General features: G+C 42.0%; 1 protein-coding gene across 1 annotated transcript in view; it reads left to right on the plus strand.

The window, feature by feature from the left end:
- Window positions 1-24,816, plus strand: part of LOC139262438 (teneurin-2-like) — an 84,410-nt gene extending 59,594 nt beyond the window's left edge. Inside the window, exons 3-5 of the mRNA XM_070877629.1 lie at window positions 1,376-1,464; window positions 7,690-7,846; window positions 24,689-24,816. Of these exons, the coding sequence (XP_070733730.1) occupies window positions 1,376-1,464; window positions 7,690-7,846; window positions 24,689-24,816 (374 nt within the window). The remainder of the gene's footprint in view (window positions 1-1,375; window positions 1,465-7,689; window positions 7,847-24,688) is intronic.
- Window positions 24,817-25,092: the final 276 nt, after the last annotated feature.

Consider the following 25,092-nt stretch of genomic DNA (forward strand, 5'->3'; position numbering starts at 1 on the left):
GCACTCAGTCCTGTTCACCCATTATCCTCATTTTCACAAACTAGCTTTGGCTGCGTGTCCCCCAACACTGATTTAAATTTAGAATCTTTGTCAGTATCTTCGAATCCCTTCATTACCTCAACCCAACTTTCTGTTACCTCCTCCAGTTTTGTACCCCGTCCTGCATCCTTTAGCCTTTCTTGTGTTCCCAGTCCCTTCGCCTCACCATTAATGGCAGAACCTTTAGCTGCCTTGTCGCTTTCTTTGGAACTCCCTCTCTAAACCCTTTCACCTTTTGCCTCTCTCCCACCTTGAAAAACCAGCTCAATACACTATGTGCAATTTTAGCCAAAATAAAGTGAAGACAATTTAAGAAAATTAATGTCTGATGCCTTTGAACTGATAGATTCCACATTGGATTTTTCAGTACAATATTTATTGCATACTGTGGCCATTGTGCAGGATCTAGTGTAAATATTTTCTACACCTACTTTCATAAATTGTTCCCCTTTATGCGACAACTGTCCTCACACCTTAGTTTCTGGATTTCACACATGGTTTAAAGTAAACCTATTGTTGCACACCTCATAGTTTTGAAGCAGTTATCCCTGCCCCCTCCCTGGACCATCTTGCAGGGTCAATCAGTCAGTGTCTTACTGGCATGGTCACGCTTCCTTTATGCTTTGCAAAGATTCCATTGAAACGCACCTGTCAAATCAATCAGCGCCCAGTTAACGGGGGCCCAGCCCCGTTTGGAATTGGAACATTATATGTAGGGGCACGTGGGGCACGCAGGCAAAGTTTGTTTTTTTCTCATATAGAAGTTGTGGTTTTGAATTAATCAGCTGAAGGTTCTGCCACCAATGGGGAAGTGAAGGGACAAGGAATGCACAGAGGCTAAAGATGCAGGAAGAGGTCGCAGAAAGTTGGGTTGAGGTAATGGGATTTCATCAACTCGTGTTTTCTGGGGTGAATCATGAGATCGCGTGTTGGGGGGGATTTTCATTAAAAATCACATGTCTTGTGACTAAATTGCGAGAGTTGTCATTACTGGGGACTAGCTAATTCTGGTGCAGAGGTCTTAAGCAGTACAGCCAGGGTGTTGTCAGGTTCTATGGGCCCGAGTTTGGTCAAACCTAATTTCTGCCCATGTATCGTTGAAAGGGCCGCTAAGATCCTGACAGGTACTTTGGGCAGAGGTTTGGTGGAAAAATGGGGAAAAATCCGCCCGACGGAAAAATGGGCCTTACACGTCGATGCTGGGCGGCAGCGGGCGGTAGGTCAGATTCTGGGTGGCAAATGCGATCCTTGGCGAAGCAATGCCGAAGATAGAGTCTGGGAGGGAAAAAAAAAACATTTTCAACAAATGGAAAAATAACTTTTACAAATCCTTCAGAGGACCCTATCCATCAAAATCGCTGCAAAAGAAATGAAGAAAACAAGTGCGCTAACCTTTTCTTGTCGGTCTTCGTACTTACCATTCAGGTAAGACCTGCCTCCACGCGGTGGTCTCTTCTGCTGCTGGAGGGGAGGACCGCCCGGACCAATCTAGGGGAGGGAGTGGGCGGGAGGACTTTTGTCGGCGTTGCATGCCAGCGCACACCAGCGGACGCCACCGGACACTCCCCAGCGGTCTTCTCTCCCCACCGACGTGAGGGCCTCACCAAACTCGCTCGGAGGGGAGAGCGCCCAGAAAACAGGGAGATCGCCGAGAAAACTTGGTGGCAGCCGGCGGTAAGTCCATCAAATTCGGGCCCCATATCTCTTGTTGTGCACTTAGCCGCTTCTTAATATCATGTGAAATGAAGTAAACGGAAATTAAATTGGCTGTAGACTGTCATCTATGACGATGAGGGCTTCAGGAGGAGACTGAGGAGAAATGGGTCAAAACAGTTCCAAAATGAGTAGGAATTAAATGGGAATTAAGTGGGAGGAAGGGGCAAGAAAATAAGGGACAGTTAAGATCCAAAATTGTTGAAGTAATGTTCATTGACTTGAGTAATTTATTTATTGACTTCAACAACTCATTCTTTATAAAGGGGTTTATGATTTCATGACATTCAGAGCATAGTGGAAATCTTGCCCAGTGAAGTTATGAAACACACACAAAAATTTAACTTTGAGCAGTAACCAATGATATTTTATTGTAATATCTACTTTTATCAATTCCCTTGAGATAAATTTCCATTATTTAATAAATGTATTAAACCCAGGTTCAATATACTAAATAGAATTCTATATAATGAAAGAAATCACGTAGAAAATGAAATTAAAAATCAAGGCAGTAATTTCAACAGGTTAATGAAATATGCCTGCCAAGGGAACTATAATGCATGTGACCATTTAATGCATAGGAATGCAAAGTGAGAGCTAAAATGGGACTTCAAGCATATCTTACACTGGTCCAGGAAGAGATTATATAAGTCCCAGTACTAAGTCTTCCAGCCCAATAACAAAAAGCAGGCTTCATTGGTTTCCCAGGTTTTCAGGAAGTATAATGTGAACCCGAAATTCTTGAGTTAGTTTTTAAACACATGTCATGCAGATACAGTAAAAGATTATAATCTTGAAACAAACTAAAATGCTTATGAAATGTAATGTCACAACTATATATGTTTCATAATCCTGTTGTAGTCTTAAGGTGCAGTTTTAAACTTGAGCTCATCCAAACCTCTGCATCCTGGATCCTAACTTGCATCAAGCTCCGTTCACCCATCATCTCTGTGCTCACTAAGCCACATTGGCTTCCGATCCGGCAACAATTTGATTTTAAAATTCTCATTCTTGTTTTCAAATCCCGCCATGGTCTTTCCCCTCACTATCTCTGTAACCTCCTCCAGCCCCACAACCCCCCGAGATCTCTGCATTCTACCATTTCTGGCCTCTTGCGCATCCCCAATTTTCATCGCTCCATCATTGGTGACTATGCCTTCAGCTGCCTTGGCCCTAAGTCCTGGAATTCCCTCCCTAAATCCTTCTCTCTCTTCTTTTAAGATGCTCTTTAAAACCAACCTCTTTGATCAAGTTTTTGGTCACCTGTCCTAATATCCTTATGTGGCTTGGTGTCAAATTTTGTTTGATAACGTTCCTGTGTGAGTGCCTTGGAACATTTTACTATGTTGAAGGCACTATATAAATGCAAGTTGCTGTTGTTGTCTTATTTCATGGGTCAATGTATTTTACAAAGTTTTACATTGGTTTCTAATGTGAATTTAACAATAATAAACCAAGGAGTAAAGCAGCAAGTGATGGTATCAAAATATGATGTGAAAGGGCAGCCTCAATCTTCTAAAGGCAGCTTCTAGCTCTTTGAGATACTTGTTTGAAGCACCTTTTCCCTCATTGTAAGGACATAAATGCTGATCAGCCAGTGCAGCCCTAATGGTCAAAAGGACTCCTATCAAACAATTCCATGGAACCTGTTTGATTTTCATTTCCATTTGAAATCAAAGTGAACGGGAGTCGGGAGGGTTCTATAAGGGGCGGGTGATCTGCTCCGTCAGTTTATGCCCCAGCCAGTAAAGATGAAGACTATTCCTGTTGCTTTCACAAGGTAGGTTGAGATGGAGAAGGTCCTTCAGCCTATTTGATCTCATCCTTCCAGGAATACAAAATCTTCCCTCTTCCATTATAGCTTCAGCTGTTTCTTAAATGGATCAAGTCTTGACCTCAGCAATCCTTCTAGCTCATAATCACTCTCTTTCTAAAGAAATACTTTTTGATCTCTGTCTTAAATTTGCCCTTCACAACCCTAAACCTGTGCCCTGTTGCCCTGGAGTGTGTGGAAGTATTGTTTTGGGCCTACTTTTTCTGTTTGATTAAGTATCTCATACTTCCATAAGGCATCTCTTTTCAAAGCTTGTGCACTACATTCAGAAAGAAAGATTCAGATCATAATACTGCAGGGCTTAAAAGCAGAGTGATTTTATTATATAACAGTTGATTTCATCTTTAGACTCCCAGCAACCCTCTCTGCTATAACTTTGCTAGGTAGATCTCACTCGGCTTTACACTGTATTACTGATAAATTGAAATCATTCTTTGCACTAAAAATAAATTATGCAATTAAACAATGCAAATAAAGCAGCAAAGTGGGAATTTAGTGCTAAAAATTGAATTATCAAATAATTTGAATTAAGCAACTGTAAATTAAGAGTAGATCATGTATTGTGTACACAAAGAATTTACTGTTTGGGCATCTGAATATTACAAGAAGAGTTACATTGAGGAAACCCGTAAATTCAGGGCTACAATTAACGAATGCAAACTGAAGCAAAATTACTTACCAATTTCTTCCAGAATAGCTATTAATAGTTCCTTCAACAGTAATGAACAATATCCAACTATCTTCATTGAAATGTTAAAATAAACTCAATCATTGTGCTCTTATTAACTTAATTTTAAATTGTGAAGTTATTAATCATTCTATTGCCAGTAGATTATAATGAGAAAAATGAAATATATCTTCATAAACAAGCAAATGAATTGCTGTTACAATACAAGTGCCTTTATAGATAACATCTCCATGTGATGATTAGGACTGGTTTTGATTACCTGAGAGAGTCTGAGAGGAATTTTCCGAAGTATTTTTCCCCTTGTTAGCCCAGGGATTTTTTTCTGTACCTTTGTGGTGGGCGTGGGGGAGCGGGGGGAGGAGGGCGGGAGCCAGGACCGGGGAGTGGGGTGGGAGGCAGAAAGGGGCGTGGGTGCGGGAGGAAGTGTTGAATCAAGATGCTCCAGGACATCGCTGCAGGAGTTCCTCAGGGCAGTGTCCTCGGCCCAACCATTTTCAGCTGCTTCATCAATTACCCTCCCTCCATCATAAGGTCAGAAGTGGGAATGTTCGCTGATGACTGCGCAGTGTTCAGTGCCATTCACAACTCCTCACGTAATGGAGCAGTCCATGCAGTAAGACCTGGACGACATTAGGCTTGGGCTGATAAGTGGCAAGTAACATTCACACCACACAAGTGCCAGGCAATGACTATCTACAACAACCATCACCCCTTGACATTCAACAATATTAACATCGCCAAATCTCCCACGATCAACATCCTAGTGGTCACCATTGACCAGAAACTTAACTGGACCAGCCACATAAACACTGTGGCAACAAGAGCAGGTCAGAAGCTGGGTATTCTGTGGCAAGTGTCTCACCTCCTGACTCCCCAAAACCTTTCCACCATCTACAAGGCACAAGTCAGGAGTGTGATGGAATACTCTACACTTGCCTGGATGAATGCAGCTCCAACAAGCTCAACACCAAGGACAAAGCAGTCTGCTTGATTGGCACCCCATCCGCCACCTTAAACATTCACTCCCTCCACTACCAGCGCACCGTGGCTGCAATGTGTACCATCTACAAGATGCACTGCAGCCACTCACCAAGGCTTCTTTGGCAGCACCTCCCAAACCTGCGACCTCTACCACCTAGAAGGACATGGGCAGCAGGCGCATGGGAACACCACCACCTCTAAGTTCCCCTCCAAGTTACACACCATCCTGTTTTGGAAATATATCGCCGTTCCTTCATCGTCGCTGGGTCAAAATTCTGGAACTCTCTCCCGAATAGCACTATGGGAGTACCTTCACCTCATGGACTGCAGTGATTCAAGAAGGCAGCTCAACACCATCTTCTCAAGGGCAATTGGGGATGGGCAATAAATGCTGGCCTTCCCAACGATGCCGACATCCCATGCACGAATAAAGAAAAGAAACAAAAAGTTGGGATAGGCTTAATGGACCAGCTGGTCTTTTCCTGCCCATCAATCTTATGTGTTCATGTACACTTTAGCTTGCGACACACTGATTATCAACTAACAGCAGCTTGTTTGCCATGTTTGAAGAGTTGGGTGATGTGTCTATGCCGATAATCTCCCTTGAATGATAATAGATGGATACCAATTCTCTTGTGTGTGGTTTTTCTGGGTGTGGAGAATATATTTTATACATTTAGCAAGAGCCAAGTTGTAGAAACTGATGATAGAACTTAAGAAAAGGGTAAGGTGGTCTGCCTAGTGGCCATATTGATGTATAAACCTGCCATGCAACCAAGTACCCAGGCTATTCTACTGAATGCAGATGGGAAAAGCAACAGCTAGGACAATCATCAACCATCAACCGTCTCATCGAGCCCCTGGAGGCTTGGATCTTGAAATACGTTTCCTTCTTGCCCACTCAATCGAGGAGCCCTTCTCAAAATTGAGAATAAATTAATCTAAAGAAATTGATGAAACAAAGCATGTTTTATTTCGTTTCTCCTAATTTATTGAATTTATCTTGGTGTCACATGACTTTGTGCCAATATGTTCTGAATAATTCATTAAAAGCACGCAAAATCAATGTACACATTTCAGGATGGTGTCAGATCCAGCCATTCATTTGAGGATCCAATGGATAGCTGATGTTGCAATTAAATAAATTAGACATGATCCAGTGAATAGGCTGGTGTAGTATTGAAGTTCTGCCACCAGATGTCACTACCACACTGTATCAATGCTATGTAAACGACTTTATTTATAAGCCACACTGAAGACATCTAGGGGTAGGAAAATATAACTTCATGTTTTCAATTCACATTATAACACTGTCAAATCAAATTATAGCAGTAAATACACTCAGATATTGTGGATAGTTTTATTACTATAAACTATTACAAATAATTTAAAATAAATGTATGATTCATTCTCTTCGCCCTGTTTGTATAGTTCTGTGCTGCCAGCTCTGTAACACGGCAAAGCAATCACTGCTGTCAAACGGATATGTGCAATATAAATGCACCAAAATAGTTGTAAAACACCAAACTTCCACATCCATGACAGTAAATTTGACTTTTGTACACAATAAAATCCAGTGTAAACGTTACTAGTTTTGACACATGATTTTACTTTGATTGAGTTGTTCAAGAATTTACCTACTTGCTCTGGTCTTGCTAAAATACAGAATGTCGAAGCACATGCTACTTTGCAGATTACATGATACTGCAAATAAAAACATTGAGGATCATATCCAGCCAAACGGTTCGACATGCCTGGGTGAAGTTGCTAGTTGGCAGAATCAAGATCAATTTTTTGTCAGGAGACGAAAGTCACAAGGGGAAAGAGAAGAGGGAGAATGAATTTAGGCATTTCTGCACACTGATTTGGGGTATTACTTGATAGCTATGGGAGGTTATGGAGTTGGATGGGAGATGGAATCATAGAATCTTACAGCACAGAAGGGGGGCCATTCATCCTGTTGTGCCTGTGCCAGCTCTTTGAAAGAGGTGTCCAATTTAATCCAACACCCCTTCTTTTTCTCTATAACTGCAAATTAATCCTCTTCCAGTATGTATCTAGGTACATTCCTACAAGGGGGAAAGGAAGGGCAACCAAAGCCAGAGCTCCCTGGATGATGAAGGGATTAGAGAGTAGGATGATGCAAAAAAAAATGAGGCATATGGTAAATGTCAGCTTGATAATATGAGGGAAAATCAGGCTTAATATAAAAAGTACAGAAGAGAAGTGAAAAAATAAATGAGGGGCAAAGAGACAGTGCAAGAATAGATTGGTGGCTAACATAAAAGGAAATCCAAAAGGTCTTCTAGAGGCATATTAACAGTAAAACAGAGGAGCAGTGGGGCCGATTAGGGACCAAAATATAGATCTGCTGGTGAAGGCAGGAGGCGTGGCTGAGGTACTAAATGACTACTTTGCATCGCTGTTTACCAAGGAAGAGGCTGTTACCAAAGCTATAAATGAGGAGGTTGCTGGGATACTGGATAAGATAAAAATAGATAAAGAGAAGGGAATAGAAAGGCTCGCAGTACTTAAAGTGGATACGTCACCTGGTCCAGATGGAATGCATCCTAGGTTACTGAGGGAAGGAAGTAAGGGTAGAAATTGCGAATGTGTTGGCCACAACCTTCCAATCCTCCTTAGATACGGGGTGGTGCCAAAGGACTGGAGGATGAAAATGTTACACTATTGTTCAAAAAAGGCGAGAAGAATAAATTTGGCAATTACAGGTCAGTCAGTTTAACGCCGGTGGTGGGTAGGTTTTAGAAACAATAATCTGGGAGAAAATTAACAGCCTCTTGGACAAGCATTGACTAATAAAGGAGAGCCAGCGCAGATTTGTTAAAAGCAAATCATGTTTTACTAAGTTGATTGAGTTTTTTGATGATATATCAGAGAGGGTGAATGAGGGCAGTGCCATTGATGTTGTGCATATGGACTTTCAAAACGTGTTGACTAAAGTACCACATAATAGGCTTGTTGGCAGAATTGAAGCCTATGAGATAAAAGGGACAATAGCAGCATAGATACAAAATTGGCTAAGGAATAGAAAATAGAGTTATGGTGAATGGCTGTTTTTTAACTGGAGGGAGGTCTTCTTCTTCTTAGGCACTCCCTCATATCGAGGGTGACTTGCTTCCACGCCAAAAAGGGATGAGTTCACAGGTGTTTCAATGAAGGCCCTAATATTCCAGGTCCTGAACTACATGTTGAAGGGTGGAAGATGCCTGTGCATGGATTTTTTTAACGTGTGGTGGCCATTGCACACCAGCCATCACACGAGCTTGACAGAGTTAGGTCTTGGTCCAGTGACAAGGATTAACCAAGATGACTGAAGACCAGCTATGCTGCATGGACCGAGTGCGCACACATATCGCAGTGTGGGTGGGCCCATGCTGCCTCTGGGCCCTCGTCTCTCCTGGGCCCCGATCACAATGCTCTGCAATCTCTCGCCGCTCCTGCAGCACCTGCCCATGCTCCAATCACTGACCTGGGTTATGGTGATGCCCAATCCAGTCACCCACTTCAGTGCCGTCGCCCTCCTGCACCAGCTCGCGCTGCTTCCTGGTGTGGTATGCTCCTTTTAAGGTATCGGCCTGCCGCAGATGTTCCTCGCAGGCATCCAGCATCCGGCATCTAGTGTGGCCCCGTACATCTCGAGGGAGGTACACAGTAGAGTTCCCCAAGGTTCAGTACAAACCACTGCTATTTTGGATATGCATTAATGACTTGGGTGACACAAAACCTGGAAGTGTATTAAACACTGAGGAAGATAGTAGCAGACTCCAAGAGGATATAGACAGGCTGGTGGAATGGGTGGACACATGGCAGATGAAATTCAATGCAGTAAAGTGTGAGGTGATGCATTTTGGTAGGCAGAATGACAGGAGACAATACATGCTAGATGGTACAATTTTAAAGGGGGTGCAAGAAGAGAGAGACCTGGGGTGTTTGTGCACAAATCTTTAAAGTGTCAGGACGGGTTAACAAAGCAGTTAATAAGGCATATGGGATCTTGGGCTTTATAAATAGAGGCATAGAGTACAAAAGCCAAGAAATTATGCAAAATCTCTATAAAACACTAGCTTGAGTATTTTGTCCAATTCTGGGCACCACTACTTTTGGAAAGACATGAAGAGAAGGGATTTAGGAGAAGAGATTTGGGAGAATGGTTTCAGGGATGAGGGATTAGAGTTACATGGATAGACTAGAGAAGCTAAGGTGGTTATCCTTGGAGCAGAGAAGGCTAGGAGGAGATTTGATAGAGGTGGTTAAAATCATGAATGGTTTAGATAGTGTAAATAATCCAATGACTAAAGGGTTGATAATGAAAGGGCACAGATTCAAGGTGATTGGCAAAAGAACCAGAGACGACATGAAGGGAAACCTTTTTATACAACAAGTCGTTAGGATTTGGAATGCACTGCCTGATATGGTGGCGGATACAGATTCAGTTGTAGCCTTCAATCGGGAACCGGATAAATACTTGAAGGAAAAACATTGCAGGGATATAGGAAAGAACGAGGGAATGGGACTGACTGGATTGTTCTTTGAAAGAGCTGTCACAGACTCAATGGGCTGAGTGACCTCCTTCTGTGCTATACTATTCTATGATTCCATGTCCAGTTGTCTTTTGAAAGTTGCAGTGGAATCTGTTTCTACCACCATGTCAGATACTGCATTCCAGGGATAGCCTTGCCGCCAACTGCTGCCCACTGCCGCCGACATTTCTCCTCGTGTTGCGCCCAGTGGCAGTTTCGATTTGGGCTGCAGCGGGCGGGAGTTGAGGACCGCCGGGAACCGCCCGCTGACGTCAGCGGACGGCCGAGTGGCATAAGTGGACTGCCGCCCGCCGAGATGCCAGATTGGTGCGGGTGGGAGTCGGCGCCAGAACGGGTGTAGACCGCTGCGAGGAGGCTGGTCTGTCCCCGACGGTAGGTATGAAGAGCTGAAAATAAAGGTTAGTAAACAATTGTAAATTTTTTTTCTTTACAGCGACTTACCTTCATGGGGTCCCCTGAAGGTCTTCCGATGTTTTCAAACATTTTTTAATGCTTTTTATTTGCAGCTCTTCGACCTCCGCGGGCCCAACTCCATCCTCAACAGCACTTGGCCGGCAAGTGCCTTTGCCGCCGAGAATGAGAGCTCCCATCCGCTGCCACCCAGATTGACGGCGTAAGCCCCTCTTTTGCTGCGGGCTGCCTTTCAAGGACCTATTTGCCGAAAACCCCGTCAGGTATCTCGGCAGCCATCGGCGGTCCTTTGGGCGGCACTTGAGCGGCCCTTGCCATTCACCAATTTCGGCCCCCAGATCTTAACACCCTCTGTGGGGAAAAAACATTTCCTCAATTTCCCTCTAATTCTTTGTTAATTAATTTAAATCTATGAGTTCTGCTTACCGACCCACTTGCCAAAGGATACAGTTTCTCCCCTTAACCTTCTCTGCTCAAAGGGGAACAATCCCAGTTTGTCCAATCTCTCCACATAACTCAAATCCATCATCCCTGGTAACATCCTGGTAATCCTCCTCTGCCCTCTCCAAGGCCTTGACATGCTTCCTACAGTGTGGTGCTGAATTGTATACAATACTTCAGCTGAGTCCAAACCGGAGATTTGTGAAGGTTTAGCATGACTTTCTTGTTTTTGTATTCAGTGCCCCTATTTACAAAACTCAGTATCCCATATGCTTTATAAATTGCCTTATCAATTTGCCTTGCCTCCTTCAAAGATTTGCGAATATGCACCCCCAGGTCCCTCTGCTCTTGCACCCCCTCGATAGTACCATTTAGATTATACTGCCTCTCCCTGTTGTTTCTCCCAAGCTGAAGATGGCAAGGAATGTTTAAATATATAGAATATACAGCACAGAAACAGGCCCTTCAGCCCATTTAGAACCAGTCCATACTGGTGTTTATAGGCCTAACCTATCCATTGAGTGATCAGCCTCGGGATTTCTTCGGTTGTGGCATCTTGCTGGATATCTGAGGTGGACCTGTAGGTGTTTTCTGCTGGTCAAATTAAAAATACAGTCAAAGTGGAAGGTCTGCTAGACAGAAACTTAATTTCAGAGTGTAAATGATCTTCACGAACCTTTCCAACTTTAGCTTTGAGGTTTATGACATCATTTCAAGCCATCAGTAAAATTACATCTCATTTCCTATTCATAACCATCCATTATTGTATCTGATTTTAATTAGGACACTTGGCAAGAGTGACAAAAAGAGTAAAGAAATAAGAGGTTGCCTGTCATTTGAGAGAAAGCAAGATTTTATTTCAACATGACTATATATGTCATTTTAGACCTAATTAGAAGCTGGTTGAAGGCAGTTTTTTATTCTGTCTTATTTTCCTGCATTTTTTGTAGAATAATCAGATTTAGGGTCAGCATTGAGGGGTTATAGATTCCATGAGGGATAATAGATACTGGGAAAATCATAGGAAAGCTCCTGGATTCAATAATATAAGTTTAACCATCCAGATTTAATTCTCTGCTTTATTTCATTTCATTTCTGATTCCCCAAAAGGAAATTGTACCTTTAATATTCTTTATGATCTGAAAAAGACTGCGTTCTGATTGAAGTCTGATTTGATTCCTCTCGCATCACAAAGTACACTTCAGTATGTCTGTACTGTGAAGAAATGAATTGGGAATGTCAGTGCCAACGTAGCTTCAACTTCTGCTCAGAGGTTAGATATTTCAAAAGACTTGGTTGTTCAAAAACATACAGATGAGTTGAATCTAAGAAGTTTTTAATCCAGTTGGCGCAAGGCAAAAAAAATAATAACTTAACTCACAGATAGAATTCCATGTTACACTTCTGGATCCAGGCAATGGGAATCAATATTGCATGGATCTGCCACGTGGAATAATATTAGATGCTCCCCTGTCAGAAATGTTGGTTGTTATCAGTAGAATCATCAATTTCTGATTGGTAAGAGATCTCCAGACAGTACGAAGAGCTGGCTGATTATAATTCAGTGCTTCAGGCATAGCAATCTGTAATGGGATTTCTGTGTTTAAACCTGACACATAAAGGCCACATTCATGCTAACGAGAAAAACAATTTTCAAGTGATTTTTAATGGCTGCTATTGAAAATCTGTGACAGGGTGGGGTAGATATTTAACCCCAGGCATGGGATGGGTGCAGGCGGGGGTGCAGAGGACCGAATGCCTACCCGTTGCTGTGATATATTTTTTGCGACATCACTAAGCACACTACAGTAGTTCATTAGGTGGAGCAGAAGTCCACTAGGGGGAGCTCAATATTACAGTTGCCGCCAAGAAGACGCAGTCTGCTTGGATGGCATAGCCGTCGTACCATGCAGCCAGCAAGCTCCGCGCCCCCCAGAATGGGCATCTTGCTGCGGCTCACTCTGATAGGTCAACAAATTTAAGAACTTAAGAACAAATCAACATAAGAACATAAGAAATAGGAGCAGGAGTAGGCCATTTGGCCCCTCGAGCCTGCTCTGCCATTCAATAAGAACATGGCTGATCTGATCATGGACTCAGCTTCACTTCCCTGCCCGCTCCCCATAACCCTTTACTCCCTTATCACTCAAAGATCTGTCTATCTCCGCCTTAAATGTATTCAATGACCCACCCTCCACAGCTCTCTGGGGCAGAGAATTCCATAGATTTACAACCCTCTGAGAGAAGAAATTTCACCTCATCTCAATTTTAAATGGGCGGCCCCTTATTCTAAGATTATGTCCCCTAGCTTTAGTTTCCCCTATGAGTGGAAATATCCTCTCTGCATCCACCTTGTCGAGCCCCCTCATTATCTTATAAGTTTCAATAAGATCACCTCTCATTCTTCTGAACTCCAATGTGTATCGGCCCAACCTACTCAACCTATCCTCATGTCAACACCCTCATCTCCGGAATCAACCTAGTGAACCTTTCTTAACAGTCTCCAATGCAATTATATACTTCCTTAAATACAGAGACCAAACTGCACCCAGTACTCTTGGTGTGGCCTCACCAATATCCTGAAAAGTTGTAGCAGGACTTCTCTGCTTTTATACTCCACCACCTTGCAATAAAGGCCAACATTTGATTTGCCGTCCTGATTAGTTGTTGTACCTGCATACTAATTTGTTGTGTTTCATGCACAAGTACCCCCAGGTCTCTCTATACTGCAGCAATTTGCAATTTTTCTCCATTTAAATTATAATTTGCTTTTCTATTATTTCTGCCCAAGTGGATAAGCTCACATTTTCCCACATTATACTCCATCTGCCAAATTTTTGCCCACTCACTTAACCTGTCTATATCCCTTTGCAGATTTTTTTATGTCCTCCTCACAATTTGCTTTCCCACCCATCTTTGTATCATCAGCAAACTTGACTACATTACACTCGGTCCCTTCATCCAAGTCATTAATCTAGATTATAAATAGTTGAGAACCCAGCACCAATCCCAACGGCAACCCACTAGCCACTGTTTTCCAACTGGAAAATGACCCATTTATCCCGACTCTCTGGTTTCTGTTAGTTAGCCAATCCTCTATCCATGCTAATATATTACCATCAACCCCGTGTGCTTTTATCTTGTGCAGTAACCTCTTGTGTGGCATATTATCGAATGCCTTCTGGAAATCCAAATACACCACATCCACTGGTTCCCCCTTATCCACCCTGCTCATTACATCCTCAAAGAACTCCAGCAAATTTGTCAAACCTGATTTTGCTTTCATAAAAATATGCTGACTCTGCTTGACTGTGTTATGCTTTTCCAAATATCCCGCTATTGCTTCCTTAATAATGGGACTCCAGCATTTTCTCATTGACAGATGTTAGGCTTAACTGGTCTATAGTTTCCTGCTTTTTGTCTGCCTCCTTTTTTAAATAGGGGTGTTATATTTGCGGTTTTCCAATCTGGTGGGACCGCCCCAGAATCCACGGAATTTTGGTAGGTTACAACCAATGCATCCACTATCTCTGCAGCCACTTCTCTTAAGACCCTAGGATGTAAGGCATCAGGTCCAGGGGACTTGCCCGCCTTTAGTCCCATTATTTTACCGAGTACTACTTCATTAATGATAATGATTGTATGAAGTTCCTCCCTACTATAGCCCCTTGATTATCCACGATTGAGATATTTTTAGTGTTTTCTATCGTGAAGACCGATGCAAAATATTTGTTCAACGTCTCTGCCATTTCCCTGTTCTCCATTATTAATTCCCCAGTCTCATAAGGGACCAACATTTACTTTAGCCACTATTTTCCTTTTTATGTACCTGTAGAAACTCTTATCAGCCATGATCTTGTTGAATGGCGGAGCAGGCTCGAGGGGTTAGATGTCCTACTCTTGTTCCTAATTCTTATGTTCTATCATAGAAACATAGAAAATAGGTGCAGGAGTAGGCTATTCGGCCCTTCGAGCCTACACCACCATTCAATAAGATCATGGCTGATCATTCCCTCAGTACCCCTTTCTTGCTTCCTCTCCATACCCCATAGAAACATAGAAAATCTGTTTTTATATTTCACGATAGTTTACTTTCATAACCTATCGACCCTCTCAATCATTTTTTTAGTAATTCTCTGCTGGCTTTTAAAAATTTCCCAATCCTCTGGCCTCTCACTAGTTTTGGCCACATTGTATGCCTTTGTTTTCAATTTGATACCCTCCCTTATTTCCTAGTTAGCCATGGATGGTTGTCCCTTCTCTTACAGTTTTTCCTTTTCGTTGGGATATATTTTTGTTGCAAATTATGAAATATATCCTTAAATGTCTGCCACTGCTCATCAACCGTCCCATTCTTTAGTCTATTTTCCCAGTCTACCTTAGCCAACTCTGCCCTCATACCTTTGTAACCTCCTTTATTTTAGTTTAGGACCCTAGTTTGAGATCCAACTTTCTCACCCTCCAACTGAATTTGAAATTCAACCATATTATGGTCACTCATTCCAAAGAGGATCTTTTACTATGAGATCATTTATTAATCCTGCCTTATTACACAGTACTAGATCTAAAATAGCCTTCTCCCTGGTTGGTTCCGCAACGTACTGTTCAAGGAAACTATCCCGGATACACCCTATGAACTCCTCCTCAAGGCTACCCTGGCCAATTTGCTTTGTCCAATCAATATGAAGATTAAAATCACCCATTTAATACCCTCCCTTATTTCCTTAGTTAGCCATGGATGGTTGTTCCTTCTCTTACAGTTTTTCCTTTTCATTGGGATATATTTTTGTTGCAAGTTATGAAATATATCCTTAAATGTCTGCCACTGCTCATCAACTGTCCCATTCTTTGCCGTTCCTTTATTACAAGCCTCCATTATTTCTTGATTTATACTCCGCCGAACAGTGTAGCTATTGTTAGGGGGCCTATAGACCACGCCCACCAGCGACTTTTTCCCCTTATTATTCCTTATCTCCAACCAAACTGATTCAACATCTTGATCCTCTGAACCAATATCGTTTCTCACTAACGCACTGATCCCATCCTTTATTAACAGTGCTACCCCACCTCCTTTTCCTTTCTGTCTGTCTTTCTGAGTTGTCAAATACCCCTGAATATTTAGTTCCCAGCCCTGGTCACCTTGCAACCATGTCTCTGTAATGGCTATCAGATCATATCCTTTTGTATCTATTTTGTTACGAATGCTACGTGCATTTAGACAAAAAGCTTTTAAGTTTGTTATTTTACCCTTTTTCCTGCTTGTTTCCTCTGTCCTTCAAACTCACGTTCTACATTTTTGCTTTCTAATTCCAGCTTTATTCCCCTCCCTGCTGAATCTATTCTCAGGTTCCCATCCCCCTACTAAGCTAGTTTAAACCCTCCCCAACAGCGCTAGCAAAATCCCCGCAAGAATATTGGTCCCGGCTCTGTTGAAGTGCAACCCGTCCGGCTTGTACAGGTCCCACCTCCCCCAGAAGTGGTTCCAATGCCTCAAGAATCTAAAGCCCTCCCTCCTGCACCATCTCTCCAACCACGCATTCATCTGCTCTATCCTCCTGTTTCTGTACTCACCAGCTCGTGGCACCAGGAGTAATCCAGAGATTACTACCTTTGAGGTCCTGCTTTTTAATCTCTCTCCTAGCTCCCTAAACTCTGTCTGCAGGACCTCATCCCTCTTTCTACATATGTCATTGGTCGCGATATGGAGCACGAGCTCCGGCTGTTCACCCTCTCCCTCCAGAATGCCCTGCAGCCGCTCGGTGACATCCTTGACCCTGGCACCAGGGAGGCAACATACCATCCTGGAGTCACGTCTGCGGCTGCAGAAACGCCTGTCTGCTCCCCTGTCTATTGAATCCCCTACCACTATAGCTCTTCCATTCTTCTTCCTCCCCGCACCCTTGCACCCCGCCCCCCGTGCAGCTGAGCCACCCATGATGCCATGGTCTTGGCCCCGAGGCACCGTCGCCCCCACTGGTACTCAGAAGAGAATACCGGTTGGAGAGTGAGATGGACTCAGGGGACTCCTGCACCACCTGCCTCATCCTCCTCTTTCTGGCGGTCACCCACCCTCTCTCTGCCTGCACACTCTTAAGCTGCAGGGTGACCACCTCTAGAAACGTGCTATCCACATAGCTCTCAGTCTCGCGGATGCACCGCAGTGACTCCAGCTGCCGCTCAAGCTCCAAAACGCAGAGCTCGAGTTGGTGCAGCTGGAAACACCTCCTGCACACATGGTCGTCCCAGCTGCGCGAAGCATCCAGGACTTCCCACATGCCACAGGATGTACAATCCATGGGACTAAGCTGCCCTGCCATCCTTCTAGTTAGACTCAGGACTATCAAGCAAATATAAACTCTAAATCTTAGCAAAATACCCCCAGCAACTACTCAGCAATCAGCTGATTTAACTAACCTTTATTTAAAGACAAAATACTAACTTAACTAATACGTCCTTACTATACACTATAAATGCACACGAGGCCCATACTTGAGAGAAGGTCACTCTGTGACCAGTTACCTTTATTACCAAGACCTCAAGAGACAGACAGTGGGTGGAGCTTCCCCTTTTATACCGGAAAATCCAGGTTAGGAGTGTCTCCCACAGGTTCGCCCCCTGTGGTCAGTGCTCTCAAGGTGTACAACTTAGGTCAGCTTATACACGGGTTACAATGACAGTTGACACATGACATTAACAGGGGAAAAAAAACACTCATCAATCAGCTACTTCCCTTGTGCCGACGTCACTTTTAAACTCTGACGTCCCTTTCAAATGTTGCCTGTTGAGCCTTGCCTTTTAAACCTCCGCCTCAGCTCCCGCTGCTACTCCCACGCAGATGCGCTGCCTCTGAAATATCAGTTACCTATTTGTAATTTTAAAATTAATCTCCTCTTGTCCAAATTCCCACTCTTTCCAAATTCCCAAATAAACCACTCTGTTTAACTCCACTCCATTTAAGACCTCTCTGTGCAGATCACAATTTAATAAGTGAGCAATTGAGGCATACAAACCAGGGAGACCCAAGGTTTAAGTCCTGTGTTCTGAGGAATTAGCTGACCTCAATCAGAATGGTAGGGGAAAATCGGTCAGGTTTTCCACTCCTGATTGCCCCCCCAACTGGCCCCTGTTGGAAGAACTTAGATTTGCTATGATTGATGAGCCCAACATGAAATATCAGCAGAATTAAGAAGTAAATCTTCACCATTCTCTTGATTCCAGCAATCATCTTCATTTACAACAATGTACTAGAGAAGCAGAGTTGCCTAAATGTCTCTGCTGTTCCACTATCAGCAAATCGCAATCTTTCTTGTCATTGTCACAGCTTCCCTTTTCATGGCCCTTTAAGAGTTTCTCCCTTGCTGGATTTTGCATTCTCCAGTGTGGTGCACTGCAGGCCAAGCTCTATGGGCAAGCTTTTTTTGTGTTTGGACCTTATTCAAAGTAGATGGTACGGCTTATATTGTTGACTTTCAGCACAGCCTATTTGTCATGCTGTGGGTACAGGTCTGTCCCTACAGTGACCATGCACGCACTCAACATTTTCATATTGCAAAATGCTTAGCTATCCAAAGAGAAATATGTTAGGCAGATTCCGTCAGATTGTATTTGGACATGAGTCTATACCAGAATGTTGCCCATAATTAGACATACATTGGCACCATTTTGACTGCCACATGTGGAAAGGTCAAATGGATGGCTTCTATCGAAAGTATAGCAGACGGTGTCCTTCGGGGGTTGAGGTTAATGTCCATTGTTGAGGTAGAATAGAGGGCAGCTTTTAATTTGCATCTAACCTGCGCTGTTTGTGTCATAGAAATGCTTCATGCAGGCACGGAATGTAATATATAAAAAAAATGTTTGACATCCCACATCTTTCAGAGCACAAATTAATAGGGCATCATTAACTGGAAAGTGTCATAATGATAACAGGCATTTACCTGTTTACAGGCTGTAACATATTTGCTTCAGAGACAGAAATTAAAAATTTAAGTGATGGAATTAAAAAATGAATCGGTATGTGACTATACCGAACATGCTACCATTATAATTTCAGACCAAGTGTGCAATATTTGCAGCTGGATTAATTTGCAAAAACACTGTATGGTAAACTTCCTCCTCTCAAAACAGTTTATTTTGAATTGCCACAGAATATAGATTTCTACCACATAATTCAAAAATCTGCTATTTTTACTGCATTATTGCAAAGTGTCCTTGGACAAGGGACATGTACCATATAAATAGATATTAACTAACCTCTTTTAAAAAAAAAATGAGAATCCTGGTTTCTGTGGAGTGGTAGAATACAATTTCTAAATAAATGCCGAGTCAGTGTGATTGTTTTGCAGCTTACCATTCTCATGTTAAACATAATGAGAGTATTAAAACTCTGAAATAAGCAGGCAGCCCTGTGCTTTCATTACATAGATTTATTCAAGTAGTACATGTAACCCCGACAGAATAAATATTAATATTGCACCTACTGTTTGATCTTTAAATGAGTAAAACCTATGGCTGTTCCTTGAACAGTGTCTCCTCCTCCATTGCACAATGTTGAGAATGGGCACCATTATGCGATTCATTGGGTTGCACGATTAAGCAATTTGCATTCGAATGTACAGGATTAGACACACAGCAGAATCCTTCAGCACTAAATGTTTTGCTTTCATTATTTAGCAATGATATTTCTAATGAACGTCAGGAAAATTAAAGAAGGACGCACTTAAGTTCTCAATTGATTTTATTTCTACATTTGTAAGGGGTTTAATTGGTGGGTCCTTCTGTTCTGCCGGATGAGCAGGGATTTTCATTAGACTCTAGTGAAACATAGAGATCAAACCATAAAAAATATAACATAAATAGATGGAATTGCCTTTGAAGATCTAACTATTACAGAAACAGTGCCCAACACATGCATATTCAAGAAAATGAACTCTGTTTAAAAAAAAAAAATTATTTTAAAGAAAACATAATGCAAGTGACTTGCAATGTATTGAATGTAACATTGGAATATTCTGCAAGCCAATATGATTATATACAGTTTGAGTGCAGCTTGAATGTTCTGGGAATTAAACATGCCTTAAATGCCCCTTTAAGCACGGAGTAAAAAATAATCAAGGATTATTTGGTCAAGCCTTGGTTTTCATGGCCATCAGTAGGTTACTGCTGGCCGTGAATCTTACCAATTGGTGGAGATTTTGCACTACTGCCAAAAACCAGCAAATTAAAGTATTCATAAACCATCTGTTGCAATTTGAGCCATTCCCACAATACTTCAAACTTGCGTTTGCAGCAAAAAGACAGTTTACTTAATCCACCGAAGTAGCAGATGAGCAGAAACTTGCACGTTTATGCATGCCGAGAATTAGATACTATGCCGCAGGTCTCCAGTAAATATAGCACAATATATCTGGTAGAGAACATGTGGGATGGTCACCATGCTCTCCAGTCTACTCTGAAAGGTTGTCCATATCACACTGTCAGACTTAAGTTCAGGTTAAAACTAATATTTCAGTTTATTTACAAAAGAATTACACAAACACTCAGGGCCCATGCTACATATAGGACACAGCATAAATTGTGTTTGCCAATAACATAATTATACAGAAGAAGAAAAATGCAGCAACACACTGATAATGTGGGTAGCACACTCACCTCAGAGTCAGAAGGTTGTGGTTTCAGGTCCCACTCCAGGGACTTGAGCACAATATCTAGACTGACACTCCAGTGCAGTGCTGAGGGAGTGCTGCACTGGCAGAGATGTCGTTTTTCAGATGAGACGTTAAACCGAGGCCCCGTCTGCTCTCTCAGGTGGACATAAAAGATCCCATGGCACAATTTATCCCCCGTGTCCTGGCCAATATTTTTCCCTCAATCAACATTACTAAAACAGATTATCTGGTCATGATCATATTGCTGTGAGCAGATTGATTGCCACATTTCCCACATAACAAGAGTGACTACACTCCAAAAGTACTTCATTGGTTGTAAAGCGCTTTGAGATGTCCAGTGGTCTGAAAAGCACTATATAAATGCAAGTCTTTCTTTCTTAATGTAAATTCTTCAGGACGTCCCAAAGCACTTTACAGACAATTAAATACTTTTGAAGTGTATTCACAGTTGTAATGTTGGAAATGCCAAAGCCAATTTGCACACAGCCAGATACCATTAGCAACAATGTGATAATGACAAGATAATCTTTTTAGTTGTGCTGGTTGAGGGACAAATATTTACCTGAACAACATAACACAGTTTAAAATTGATATTCAAGGTTGCAAGGTACTGCTTTGAAGTTAGAAGTAATTTCAAAGGGACAAGCTTATTCAATTGCAGGTGCTATAAAAACCTTACTGTGACACTTTGAATTTTTTTGTTGTTGCCATTACTACCCGAGTTTGTTCTCCAGCTTTGCGCCATTTGCTGAGAGGTTGAGAATGCTCCCTCATTTCAGACAGAGCACGTTGGGCTTCCCATTGGGAATTCCTCTCCAACTTTGCTTGTGGGAAGAAAAGAAGGAGGATGAGAAATGGAGGGAGGCCAAGTTGGTGACACTGCACTTCAGCCAGACAGCAAGCATTCACCAGTTACTCCCACAGCAGTGTATAATGGCTGAAGCTTTGCATTACACACAAGACTATCACAGAGTTACACCGCTTTCTGGAGGACCTGCACCCCAACTTCACTGCATCCATTGCTCTGGAGGTGGCTGTTAAGGTCATTATTGCCTTTAACTTCTGTACTACAGGGCTATTCCAGATTGCCACAGGGGACATCTGTGACATAAGCCAAAGCAGCTTTGCACAGATGCATCAAGCAAGTCATGGTTGCATTATTCTATAGAGCTAGTGGCACAAGTGTTTCACTTGACAATGCTCCATTGCCACCATGTAAAACAAATTGCTGAAGATTTGAGCAAAATACAGGTTGCCGTCAGGAAACTATAAACCCAGGTCTTGAATAAGATCAAGAAGGAAAGTAAGAAGGGGGAGAGATTGCAGTCTGACAAAACTTCAGCAGTAACAACGGATCTGTGTGTGAGAGAGACAGATTAAGTGCTGTAGCATTAGTGTCTCCACAATCAGCCTTTCACAGCAAGGTAATAAAAATGATGATGGCATGTGCTTCGGCTCCTGAAACATGGACTGTAAATTTACAGCAAGCAAATAGGAAGTCACAGCCTGCCCGCATTTAGTTAATCTGCAGCCATGAAAATACATTTCTTGTTCATTTACGAGGTTAAAAGTAACGGCAACTTTCAAACGAGAGCAAAATGGATTTTAATGTGCAATTCAAGTAGTTCTTAATAAACATTTTGAATAACTTACGAGAGAGAACTGCAGGTGCCGCAGGTTGATTTATGCCTGTAACATATTGTGTCGGATGTCTATCAGCTTGATTTCCATGAACAGAATATGGCCGCTTGTTTTTTTTCTTTCTTCCTGTTTTTTTTTGTCTATAGGTGTGAAAAAATAATGGGTTCCTTTGGGAGTAGTCACCATTTCTTCATGTTGTGTTTCATAATTAAGGAAACTCACCATTGCCAATAACCTGGCACAGTCAGTGAAACATCAAGGACACATCTGTAGTTCTCAAAAATGTGCATTGCAAAGGAATCTTATAATGTGCATCAGGTCGCAAACGACAACATAGTCACTTAGCCAGGCCAGCACATCACAGGACTGATTGTCCTATAAGTGACTGTGTCTATAGCAGGACTGACTGTGTTTCTATTAGGACTGGTAGTCTCAATACTGTCTGTGCCTATAACAAGACTGACTGTCTCAGTAGTCTATTCGGACTGTTAATGCTGACTGTCAGTAACAGGACTGGCTGCCTCAGAACTGACCGGGGGTGAAATGTATCTTGGGCTGAAGTGCAAAATGGTTCATAGCGCAGCGGCAGCCATTTTTAATTTCTGCCTGATTTTCGTTTCCATTGAAGTCCATGAAGGACCACCTGCTCCACCGGCGGGCTATCCAATGCTTAAAATTTCCCCTAATGTCTCCTTACTGATTGTTTCCACAGGAGGATTGACTGTCCTCGATTGACATAGTCGATAAATGGATAGGCTGTACCAATGCTGACTGTTTAATTGAAATATAAAAGTTACAGCACAGAAGGAAGTAATTTGGCCCATCATACTTGTACCAGTGCGCACTCATGAATAATCTGCCCTAATCCTATTTTCCTGCCTTTTCCCTGTATCACTTTATATTTTTGGATTTCATGATGCAATTCTCTTCCAAATTATGTTCTAACCTCTGCCTCAGTAGTGCAAAACTATTCCGACATCTAATTAATCTTTGTGTGAAAATAGCTGTTCTAATTTACCCCTTCATCTACGAATGATAATCCTGTGTCCTCCTTGTTATCGATTCAACAATCACTAGAAAAAGTTGATATTTACTCCCCGCAAACCCTTCATATTTAAAAAAAATAACCTAGTTCAAGTCTCTCTATAAACCTCTCTTTTCCAAGTCAAAAAAAATCCTCAATTTTTTTCATTTCTTCAGTCTCCATTCTCATTGTAGTACTTCTCAATGTAGTACATCTTATCTAAGAGTGAATATAAGAAATAGGAGCAGGAGTAGGTCATTTGGCTCCTCGAGCCTGCTTTGCCATTAATAAGATCATGGCTGATCTGATCCTGGCCTCAACTCCACTTCCCTGCCCGCTCCCCATAACCTTTGACTCTCTTATCCTTCAAAAATCTGTCTATCTCCATCTTAAATATGTTCAATGACCCAGCCTCCACAGCTCTCTGGGGTAGAGAATTCCAAAGATTCACGACCTTCTGAGAGAAGAAATTTTTTCTCATTTCCATTTTAAATGGGCATCCCCTTATTCTGAAACTATGCCCCCTAGTTCTAGATTCCCCCAAGAGGGGAACATCCTCTCTACATCTACCCCTGGCAAGCCATCTCAGAATCTTATACGTTTCAATAAGATCACCTCTCAGTCTTCTAAGTGTATAGGCTCAACCTGCTCAACCTTTCTGCATATGACAACCCCTTCATCTCAAGAATCAACCTCATGAAACTTCTTTGAACTGCCTCCAAAACTTTTGTTCACAGTTTTCTCAGATATCCTTCCTTAAATAAGGAGACCAAAACTGCATGCAGTACTCCAGGTGAGGTTTTACCAACGCCCTGTACAGTTGGAGCAGGACTTCCTTACTTTTATACTCCATCCCCCTTGCAATAAAGGACAGCATTCCATTTGTCTTTCTAATTAATTGCAGTACCTGCATGCTAACTTTTTGTGTTTCATGTACAAGTACCCCCAGATCTCTCTGTAACGTAGCATTTTGTAATCTCTCCCCATTTAAATAATAATTTGCTTTTTTATTTTTCCTATCAAAATGGATAACCTCACATTTTCCCACATTATACTCCATCTGTCAAATTTTTGCCCACTCACTTAGCCTATCGATATTCCTTTGCAGATTCTTTGCATCCTCCTCACAACTTGCCTTCCCACCTATCTTTATATCATCAGCAAATTTGGCTACAATACACTCGGCCCCTTCATTCAAGGCATTAATATAGATTGTAAATAGTGGAGGCCCCAGCACTGATCCCTGTGACATCACACGAGTTACAGTTTGCCAACCTGAAAATGATCCATTTATCCCGACTCTCTGTTTTCTGTTAGTTAGCCAATCTTCTATCAATTACCCCCAACCCTGTGAGCTCTTATCTTGTGCAGTAACCTTTTATGTGGCACTATATCGAATGCTTTCTGGAAATCCAAATACATGACATCAACTGGTTCCCCTTTATCCACCCTGCTCCTTACATCCTCAAAAAACTCCAGCAAATTTGTCAAACATGATTTCTCTTTCAGAAAACCATGCTGACTCTGCTTGACTGCATTATGATTTTCTAAATGTCCTGCTACTGCTTCCTTAATGATGTACTCCAGCATTTTCCCAAAGACAGATGTTAAGCTAACTGGTCTATAGTTTCCCGCTTTCTGTCTCTGGCAAGAATATTATTCAGGAGTTATATGTCCTTTTTACAGGAGCTGTTCAGCCTGTGTACAGTAAATGGGTCATTGATACAGCTGCTGAATCTTTTGGAGCTATCGGACAAATGATAACTGATTCTTCCAGCATCAATGTAGCTTGTCCTTCTCAATCCAGTGGCTAAAAAAAACTTACCCAGAAATGTTAGAACAGTTAGTGTTGGGAGACGCGATTGCCACAGAATACTGGATGCAAATCAATTGCCAGCTTTAATTTCATGTACGCTGTACATGGAACTTTTAATTTGTCACAAATTGGTACTGGTGCATATGAAAATATTTTATTAATAATAATGAACACATGGTTCCATCTGTTCATTATAGCTTCTTAACAATCAACTCCACGTTTATATGAAAGTGAATCTCTTTCTTAATAAAACAATTCCTTAAAAATACATAGA

The sequence above is a fragment of the Pristiophorus japonicus genome, chromosome 4 (genome assembly GCF_044704955.1).
Source record: "Pristiophorus japonicus isolate sPriJap1 chromosome 4, sPriJap1.hap1, whole genome shotgun sequence".
Classification (NCBI taxonomy): domain Eukaryota; kingdom Metazoa; phylum Chordata; class Chondrichthyes; family Pristiophoridae; genus Pristiophorus; species Pristiophorus japonicus.